Source organism: Arachis stenosperma, chromosome 2, assembly GCF_014773155.1.
Source record: "Arachis stenosperma cultivar V10309 chromosome 2, arast.V10309.gnm1.PFL2, whole genome shotgun sequence".
Lineage (NCBI taxonomy): Eukaryota > Viridiplantae > Streptophyta > Magnoliopsida > Fabales > Fabaceae > Arachis > Arachis stenosperma.
The window spans coordinates 10,469,350-10,480,649 of NC_080378.1; the positions used below are offsets into that span (position 1 = coordinate 10,469,350).

Here is an 11,300-nt window from a genome sequence, read left to right on the forward strand (position 1 = left end):
AAAAATAATTGATGCAAAGACTCAAATAAAAAAAATAAAAACTCAATTAAAAAAATAAAATTGATACAGAGATCTAATTAAAATATATATATATATATATATATATATATATAAACCTAATTAAAAAAACTATAAGAATGAATAGACTAATTAAACCAAAAATTTTCATTGATGAAGTTAACTTGTGCTCAATGTATGTTAGTTAGCACATATAACTTGTTTTTACTTTTTACCTGGCTATTTAGCATTCAAATAATGGTATTTTGACACTTGTCCCTTTAGCCAAACTATTTTACCCTTTTTTTTTTTTGTCTTTTATTGATATATGCCTCGGATGAGAGTTGATGTATGATTAGATGTTGATTTTTTCTTCCTTCTCTAGAGAATTCGAAATGGAACCATATAGTATAAGTTATTCCGGCCGGAATGGCATATAGAATTCAAAATAGATAGGGAAAAAAAATATATTAACAATAACATATTTAGTGTGGGATCAATTCATCATGGGTTTTTTGCAAGAGATAGATCAGACGAAAAATGTTTTTTTTTTCTTTTCATAAAATAAATTTTTACAAGAGACAAATTACAAGACAAATGCTAAGATATTTTGAAAAAAAAATAATAAATGTAATGCTCATTAAAAATATTTATTATATATTAAAGACAACAAACAAATTAACATGTTTTGAAATTTTATTTTTTATAGTTTTAAAGAAAAATAATTAACGTAGTTAATAGGCTGTCCTTTTAGCCATTGATATAAAATTTAATTATTATTAATTATATTATTTATATAATGTATAAATTTTATTATCTTAATTTAATAATGATTAAATTAATATTTTCATTATTTGTTTAGTAGCATACCAATCGTTAATCTCATATCTAATTTGTCAAAATATCAATGGAAAACACAAACATAATCCATTATTTTTTGCTTTTAAATTTACTAAAAAATAATATATTTGAATAATTTTTCTATCTACACTGAATTTAAAAAGGAAAAATATTAAATTATTTAATATTTTTAACTTTTTTAAATAAAAAATAATTTAAAATAAAAATTCACATTAAATTTATCAAATTATTTAATGATGTTATGAACTAAATAAAATACAATAATAATATTATCACATAAACGTACATCATTTTCACTTCTGTCCTAAAATAAAATTTCATACTATCATAATAGAAGAAATATGTCACTTAGTGTCGGCTATCAAGAAGATTAAAATTTGTAGATATAGATAATCTCAGTATGAAATATGGTAATATTTAATTATTTTAATATTTTATACTGTTATAATAATAGTATAAAATATTATTGATGTTTTATAAAAAAATATTTTTTAATTATCAATAGATAAAGTATTACTGACTTTTTATAAAAAATTATTATTTTAATTATTAAAAAACAAAATATTTAATATTTTAAAAAAAATATTATTTTAATTATATAAAAAAAAAGTTATTGATATCTTGTAAACACCCACAACAATATATAACACATAATTTAAATCCTCTTTAAATTTTCAACATTCATAATCTAATATACAACAATAAAAGTTCAAAAAGTACTACTTCCTATGGAAAAAAAAAAAATTTATTTGATGTTCTGTATTTGGGTGTGCATAATAAATTAATAATACATGATAGATTCTTGATGCTTCCATAACTTATATATTAATGTTTATGTTCCTTCTCTTGTTTTCCTCCGAAAATAGTTAAATATGAATGCTAATTAAAGTGGTAACACGGAAATATAATAATTTACTTTCTTGCTATCAAACTTATTATTTTATTTTTTTAATTTAATATATTTTTTCTAACAACCTCCTGAGAATAACAAATCCAAATGGGGTTGCCATCATTATGTGTATCCGACTCAGCTACAAATTAAACAATGATCAATGATCAATTATTCTTAATTTTATGATTGGACACCTCAGCATCCATGAGGGTACATATACAAGTGGAGAAAACGATCAATCTTATATTCTTGTTGATTAATACTATGATGCCAATATATCATTGTTAGTATAAAAATATTACTTTGGATAAATTAAAAATTAATTAGTATATATTTATATATTAATATATTATTATTTCACATATTTTAGTATATATTTTAAATTTTAATATATATCTTTATATGAATAATTAATTTGATGTCTAATTTTAATATATACATAATATATATGGTTATTTCTAATATAATGAATATCATAAATCAAAGAAAATTGTATTAAGGCGTTGATGAAAAGATTGAAATATATCTTAAAAAATAATGTAAATTTGATTTTTTTTTTTGTTATGATAGTTCTTTTAATAGGTAATATGTAACATTGTGTATGTTATAAATTGATGATGGGTTTATAAATTTGATTAATTAATATTATTGATATTATTATTAATATTAATAAACAATTATTAATTGTTTAGTATCATTTAGTTGATGAAGAGATATAATTTTTTAAAAATTGTGTATCTTTAAAATATTGTATTTATTGACTAAAGGGACACAACTCTTTAAGAATTGTATATGTTTAAAATATTGTGTCTATTGACAATAGAAAAGACATAACTATTTGTGTACATAACGTTAACTAATTATAATTGCTACGTGTAATATGTATAAATAAGTCGTTGTCCACTATTTCAAATAAACACAAATACTAAGTGTACATTTTACTCAACTATTAAAAAATTTTCTTTATTCAAGAGAATTAAAAATTTCTTACTATTACTAATTAAAAAATTTTTAGATTTCATTATATTCTGAAAAATATTACATCAACCCTATAATAATTAAATGTAAAGACAAATATCTCTCTAAAAAAAATACAATTTAATCTTACCTTAAAATCAAAATACAATTAAAACTTTATCATCTTCCCATCATCATATACCCAACATAAACTTCACGAATTGATCACTACTGAATTCAAAACTTTTTTTAGAAAATAAAATAAAATAAAATAAATTAAAAAAAGTATACAATAAACTATTTGCAAATAATATAATCCGGGTGGGTGTGGAAAGGGAAATTATTTTATGTGTGACACATGTTGGATAGCAAGAGGGAACCAAAAATCGACCTTTTTCAAACTTCTAAAAATTAAAGCATTGTTGTCTTAAAAATATAATAAAAATGATTAGACTACTTGGCTCTATGATTGATGGAAGTATTAAGAGAAAATCTAGCTAGAAGTGGTCAATAAAACCTAGTATTTGGATAAGTACTTCATTTGTTTATTCAAATGGATAAGAATGAACCAAGCCTTTAATTAGAAGACACAAATAATGAATTGTGTTTGAACGAGCTTTCGACAAATCGTCAAATTGATAATAACAAATTAATATCATGAAACATAATAAATTAAGGGTAAGACACATTTTAAAATTGTTTATTTTTTAATATTACCAAAATATTTCGTTTGAAATTCGTTTTCAAAATGTCTTTATATAAAATCAATATAAATTAAAATAATTTAATAGAGAATTATAGTAAATTATTATTAACTTAAATTGCTTCACTATTACTAAATAAATCACTTTAACTTAAATTTATTTAGTAGAAAAATGGTACTTTAAAATAATTCGATTTATCTTAATCCGGTTTATTAGGACTATTAAATAATGTATATAAATTAATTAAATCAATTTTACTAGAAAAATGGTTTCTTTATAAATTTTTTATTGTAAAATTAAAATTTTTATTGTAAACATTTTTTTATAATTATTATAAATAATTTTATAAAATTTAAAAGTGTCTTGCCAAATGTTATGAGTAGCATATAAATTTATAATGTATTTGTTATATATTCATTATATAATCAAAATTTTTAAACTTTATAACAATGTAATATATTTTTAAAACTAGGATTTTGATTACATGTGCTTGGTAAATGTGGTAGGTTTAGGTGGAAATCAATGATGAGGAGGGTGGTGCAGGATCATCATCATTATAGAAATGTTCATCAATGGTATCAGAGTTAAAACAAGTGATAATAGAATGGTGAGGCAATGAACAACAACAACAATCATCAAAAACTTCTATAATGCATTAGCATTATCATCATGATTATCATGTTCTTCAGAGTTCGTATTTGAATTTTATTCTAAATTTACTGTCAGATTTATCGACAAAATTTTTTTATGATAAATTATATAAACACAGCGTTTTCAATAAAATGATATACAAATGGCCGATTTTAACGGAAGATTTGTGGATAAAATTGGCACTATTGAAATAAAATTTCACGCCACTGATTACTATGAGATCTAGTGTCTGAACATAAATCTAGCTTGTATTCAACGCAAAAATTGCATCTCAATTTAATGGTAATAGCCACCGTTAAATCCAACAGTAAATTCGACAGTATTCAGCGTGTTTCTTGTAATGTACAACCTCACCCTCAGGCAAACAAAATACATACATGACCTTAGCTTTTAAAGAGAACGAACTTGGCTGAGACAAGACCGGTTCCAACACCCATAGTGAGCAACTTAAAACTTACTACCACCAGTGACTCATCTTTTGAAAACCCTACCTTTACCGGTCGATTGTGAGAGGCCTCCAATATGCCACCATAACTCGGCCCGACATCACATTTGTTGTCAATAAAGTCTCCCAATACATGCCAAAACTTTCCCAGCAACACTGGAAAGGAGTACAAAGAATAGTGCGGTATCTTGCTGGAACCTTAGACTTGGGGCTACAATTTTACAAGAATTAAGAATTCAGAATCATGGCCTTCAGTGATTCAGATTAGGCAGCCGATATTGATGATAGGTGATTTACTGCAGGTTACTGTGTTTTTCTTGGAACGAATCTTATATGTTGGTCCAGCAGAAAACAAGCAACAGTTTCTCGTTCGAACACTGAAGCTGAGTTTCGGGCTCTGGCTGATGCAATGACAAATTGTATTTAGTTGTAGAGACTCCTTCATGAAATGCACCTACTTTTTGAACCAGCATCGATTCTGTTTTGTGACAACCAAAGTACGGTATTAATGACAAAAAATCTTGTACTTTTTAGCAAGTCAAAACATTTTGAAATTGATCTTTGTTAGAGATCGAGTTGTGAAGAAGTTGGCGCATATAGTTTACATACCATTCCAAGATCAAGTGACGGATATTCTAATCAAACCTATTTCTCAGGCATTGTTTCTTAACTTCAGACCAAAGCTTAGAATTCTGACATCACCCTCTAATTTAAGGGGACATGATAAGAGAGAAGAAGAAGTGGGGCTACTATCCTCTGGTCTAAGGGGGTATATTAGGAGATCAGACTAGAAAAAGCAGTATAGTGTTGGTTAAATATTTATGCTAAGTTTGCAAGTTTGTTAGTATTAGTAGTTGTTGAGATATTTTTTCTGTTAAGAAGTTATTAAGACTCATTCGGGAGTAGATCATTTTCAGTGGAAAAAAACTGGATAGTGTCCAGTGTATGATCTCACTATTCATTGTTCTCTCTCTTATTAATTTATGGTCTCACTTATAGAACTAAAGGTGAGAGATCACACTTTATTCTCTCCAGTAGAAAAAAAATGGAGAGGATCCATTTCCGACTCATTCCATAGCATAAATACTTTACTGAAGCCTTGTGACAGACTAGTGATAAGAATTCAATTAAACATAGATTCATCTAATTCTTTTTCTGTCACTCTTCGTTCTTTCATCTCTTCTCTAAGTCATAGATACCTTTCAATAATTAATAATTATTAGATAATAATTTAATTAAATTTATTAAATTATCTAATAATTTTCGACTATTAACTTCGTATGAATTTTTAGGGTTAAGTATGATTTTGGTCTCCAATGTAGAGGCCGAAAATTGATTTTGTCTCGAATCTTTTTTTCGCTACAAAATGGTCACCAAAATTTCAGTTTGTTTTAAAATCGTCATTCGAACGAAAATGCCCTTCCCCTTCACCCCAAAATCAACCAAACTCAACAGAAGTAGAACAGAAGCCTACGCCGAACCAGAACCCACCACCACCACCACCAGTATCATCATAGTCATCATCATCATCATCAGAACTTTCCTTAAAATCAACCAGAAGCCCAAACTGAACAAGAACCCACCACCACCACCACCATTATCATCATGGTCATCATCATCATCATCATCAAAAGAACAACAAAACTCAAAACAGAACCCACCACCACCCCCACCATCATCATCAATCCCAGAACCCACCACCACCCCCACCTCAGAAAATCAGAACTCAAAATTCCACAACAAATTCAGAATCACAAAGCAAAAAATTCAGATATTTCACAATAAATTTCACAAAAAATTCAAAAATTACACAAAAAATATAGTTCACAGAGAAGAAGAAGAAGAAGAAGCGGCGGGCGGTGAGGGTCGTGGAGCAGCGGCGAGGACGCGGGTAGTAGAGCGAGCGGCAAGGACTGAACTACGAGGAGCAGGAGCGGCGGCAGCGACGGCGAAGAGCAGCGGTGGTGGCCCTTAACTTTCTCCCTTCCGATCTCTCTCTTCTCCCTTAGCTTTCTCCTCTCTTGCTCTCTGTTTTCCTTTCCGATAACAGGCGACGGTGCAGCGATACAACGGTGCGGTAGTGCGGCCTCCCCTTCCCCCCGATTCTCCCTCCCCCCTCGATTCTCTTTCTCCCTCCCCTACCCCTGATTCTCTTTCTCCCTCCCGTGGCTTTCTTTCTTTCTTTTTTTTATTTTATAATTTTTTAATGAAGAATAATTTAGTAATAAAAAAATAAAATTGGTAAAAAAAAATGATTTTAAAATAAATTGAAACTTTAAGGACTATTTTGTAGTGAAAAAAGGTCGGGGATGAAATCGATTTTCGAACTCTATGTTGGAGACCAAAATCATACTTAATTCGAATTTTTACCATTTTAAATATAAATTTTTTTCAATAATTAATTATCTTTTGCTATTTTTTTAAGAGACTCAAAACTCTTTTTATAAAATAGATATTTACTTCACTATCTAGCGATGACTTAGGGCTTGTTTGGGTGAACTTCTAAGAAAAGATCTTTTTTTGAGTTATCTTTTTTTAAAAGATCTTATTGAAAAGCAAAAGTAATTTTATGTTTGGATATCTCATGTAAAAAGGTCTTTTTATCTATCAATTATGTTTGGGTATAATAATATAAAAGTACTTTTTTGTTTATTTATTACATGAAAAACATCTTTTTTTTTAAGGAAAAAAGATCTTTTAAAAAAAGATGTAAATTACAGCTTCTCAAAAAAGATCTTTTTTTTTATTTTACTAGTGTTTTTACTTTTATTACTAGAAGTTTGCCAAACATGTTAAAAAATAAAAAAATCTTTTTTTATTGAAAAAAGATCTTTTTTTAACAAAATAATGACACCCAAACATGCACTTAGTATAACATTATTAAGGGTCTGTTTGAGAACTTTAAAAGTAATTTTTTTGAGCTTTTAACTTATAAAAAATAATAGTATTAATATTTGATGCAATTTTTAAAATTAAATTGTAACTTTCAAAAAAATTATTTAAGAATTTATAAAAAAGTTAAAAAAATATCTAACTCATAATATTACTACCTTTTATTATATTTATATAAATAAGTATTTTTAAAACTAAAAATTTAAATATAAAATAATTTATTTATAAATTAATTTTAATATAATTATTTATTGTTAAAACTAATGCTATAGAGTAATTAATGTGATAATGATTGATAATGACAGCGACAAGTTATCTGACAAAGCTGCGTAAAAGTCGCGAGTATTGCTTGTACTTTGGATAAGAACACCAAATTCTCATGTTTCCATTCTTAGATCTCAAAAGTGTCCCAGATCATCAGCTGTAAACATAAAACGGCACCCACTCTGACACACATGCGTGTCGTTCATAGGAATCATCGTGTGTTCGTGTCGTTTCCCTATCCATTCTCCAACTACAACTAGGACACACCCGGCCTCTTTTCTATTTTTTTCCATTTCAATTCTACAAGCTGTGAAAATTTTCATGACCCTTTGAAAATTCCTTGCTTTATTCTTCTTCCCTTTATTTGGTATATATCTTGGTCAAAATAATCCCATGTATTTGTCTCATGATGTTGGAGTTGTTTGTCTATTGACTCTTCTCTCTCTACCCCTTTATGTCAAAGTTTACAAATTCAAGTTCAAGCTCAAATTTTGAGGCGAATTCAGCTTCTGGGTCATTGAGATCTAAGAGAATATTTGATTGTGTGTTGGTATGGGTTCTAATTTGTCATCGTGTGTTTGTGATGATGGTGATGGTGGTTCGTTGAAGCCAAGACTTGGGGACATACCAGAGAGTTGTGTGGCATTGGTGTTAATGTATTTGGACCCTCTTGATATATGCAAGCTTGCACGGTTGAATAGAGCGTTTCGTGGTGCTTCCTTGGCAGATTTCATATGGGAATCTAAGTTGCCTTTGAATTATAGGTTCATCATGGAGAAGGCTTTGGAAGATGATGATGATGATGCTTTTTCAATGGAGGATTTGGGGAAGAGGGATGTGTATGCAAGACTCTGCAAGCCTAGTTTGTTTGACAATGGAACAAAGGTTAGATTTTTTTAAGTTTTAGTACTATGTTTGATGTGCAGTTTCTTATGTTGGATGTAGGTTTGGGAAATCACAAGAAAATAAAGTTAGGTCAATAGTCAACGGTTGAGTTATGAGTTATGACTAATGATAAGTGTTTAATTTGACAAGTAGCATGGGATTGAAGTTATATGGTTGAATCTTGTAATAAATTTATGAGGAATAGGTTTTGATTAGATGGAGTTTTGAGAAGCTATGTAATTTTTGACCTAATGATAAACACTTAATCTAACCTCAAAAAAGGATGGAGGAGATTATGGGGTTGTTTGATCCACTTCATCATGCTTTTTAATGAGTGATTGGTGTTTATTTGGTGTAGGAAATTTGGCTAGATAAGAAAACCGGTGGGGTTTGTTTGGCAATTTCTTCCAAAGCATTGAGGATTACAGGAATAGATGATCGGAGATATTGGAGTCACATTTCTACAGAGGAGTCAAGGTGAGAGATTATTGTAAGTGAAACTCCTTTTATTCTTTGATTTTGTTCATTGGTCATTTTAGCTTCTTTTTTTTTTGGTCTTGGTATGAAAAATTTTATGGTATGAAAAATTTTCACTACTGGATTGGTTTCACACATTTTACACTGTGTTAGGCCCGCTTTCTGGCTCTAAAAGTTCAAGGATTCAGAAATTGGCACTTTCCCAAACTCCAATTTACTAAGATCTAAGAATATCCAAAGTCAAAATCTAGTACATGTCTAAAGTTGGAACGATCACCTCAGAATTTTGGTCCTACCTACTTTCCCACAGGCTCAATCTAGAACACATGAAATCCGGGTCTATAATCTTGCACGAACCCCTTTTTTAGTTGAGAATTTAATTTGCATCTAGCGTTAATGCGGGATGTTTATGCACTAGGCTCTTTTTTTTATTATTTAATTATGTGTTGCCACCTTTTGTATCGACTAAATGAATTGTCATATAGTGATTGCTATAGTGCCTAAAATTTGTTGTCTAATTTGTTAAAAAAAGAAAAAAGAAGTCAATATTTAATTTAAAAATATAAAAATAAATTCTTAAATATTTACTGTTTAACTTAAAAGGTAAGTTTCGCAAAATTCAGCACTGAATTAAAGGCACAAAAAAATTGGCCTTGTCATATATAAAAATTCAACTATGATTTGCATTTATATTATGTGTTCATTTATTTGGTTATGTTATTACTTGCATGTGTTGAAAGAATATAAGACAACATTGAAACACCATTAATATATATTTTCTTTTTTCTCCAAACAGATTCCATACAATTGCATATCTTCATCAAATTTGGTGGCTTGAAGTGGAAGGAGATATTGAATTCCGATTTCCACCCGGGTCATACAATGTGTTCTTCAGGCTTATGCTCGGCAAGTCATCCAAGAGGCTCGGCCGTCGAGTTTGTAACTCCGAGCACATCCATGGTTGGGACATCAAACCTGTAAAATTCCAGCTAACAACTTCGGGTGGCCACGTCGTGTCGCAAAGCCATTTGGATAATCAAGGGCAATGGATCCTCTACCATGCCGGAACCTTTGTTTCTAAGGATTCCAATGACTTGATGAAGATCAAATTTTCATTGACTCAGATTGATTGCACTCACACAAAAGGTGGGTTGTGTGTAGATTCTGTGTTCATATGCAATAGTGGAGTAGGAAAGGGTGTAGGTTGTTTTTGTAGATAGGGAATTAAGGCTTTGTTTGGTAATCATCTTATGAGACTGTTCTTGAATTGTTATGTTAAGATACTTAGCAAACACAACCTATGTGTATATAAATGAGGAATGGGTTGAGGCATTTGAGTTTAGTAGTTTTATGAGTTTTGAGTTGTAGCATACTAAGGGGAGTTAAAGTAGATTTTGATGCTTCCAAACATGCTTCAAAGTTCAAAAGTTAGTTTTCCTTTAGGTGTTTGGTTTTGTTAGTAGGACAATATTGCACATACATTTTTGTACGTTTTTCCTTCCCTCTTTAGCCAGAATATATGTGTGGCTTTTGTGTATATTTTTCTTGGTTAATATTGTGATTTGATTGCTTTGTTTAGTTGAGAGATCTTTAGTGGTTGGTGTTCTATTTCAGCTGGGAAACTCTTAGGAGTCAGAAAGTTTTAATATTTTTGGTTATAATTTGGCTAGTATAAATATTAAATTATTTTTTATAAATAAATTTTATTAATTTATGTACGCAAATTTTAAAAAATATAAATACAAACTGTATACATGTAAATTATATATATTTTTTGTGTAAAATCTATATAAATATAGGTATAAATTATTATTGGTTAAATATTAGTAAAAAATAATAATATTTATTAGTCATATTGTATATGAAACTATTTTTTCTTTATTTTTTTATGAGTGTTAGCAGAAAAGAAAATTAAGCTCTTTTAATTTTGAGGGTAATCAGTTTTTTTATTTATATTTTTTTAGTTGTTCTTCTTTTTAAGAGTAAAGCCAGGGTCTTCTTTGAAGCCGTGTCGCGCTTCTATTTTTGGTGTAAATTGTTAGATTAGATATTGTTGTGGATTGCTTTAATTCTCTTACAAAGAAAATTCTAGTCAAGTGTTCAACAATATTTTTGGTCTAACATTTACAAAATCTTAGGTAAATTTCAAACAGAAAACCCAACCACATAAACAAAAAAGAAAATGCAACAAAAATTTCGTATAGTAGCATGTTTTATTTTGATATAAAAAGATACAAAATATAATATTTATGTGTGTATATATATATTTTTTTCA

At 28.6% G+C, this 11,300-nt stretch overlaps 1 protein-coding gene across 1 annotated transcript; it reads left to right on the forward strand.

The window, feature by feature from the left end:
- Positions 1-7,768: 7,768 nt before the first annotated feature.
- On the forward strand, positions 7,769-10,564 carry LOC130960676 (F-box protein PP2-A13-like). Its single transcript, XM_057886124.1, has 3 exons — positions 7,769-8,548; positions 8,907-9,025; positions 9,822-10,564. The coding sequence occupies exons 1-3, from the start codon at positions 8,216-8,218 to the stop codon at positions 10,243-10,245; spliced, it is 876 nt and encodes a 291-aa protein (XP_057742107.1). The 5' UTR covers positions 7,769-8,215; the 3' UTR covers positions 10,246-10,564.
- The last annotated feature ends 736 nt before the right edge of the window (positions 10,565-11,300 follow it).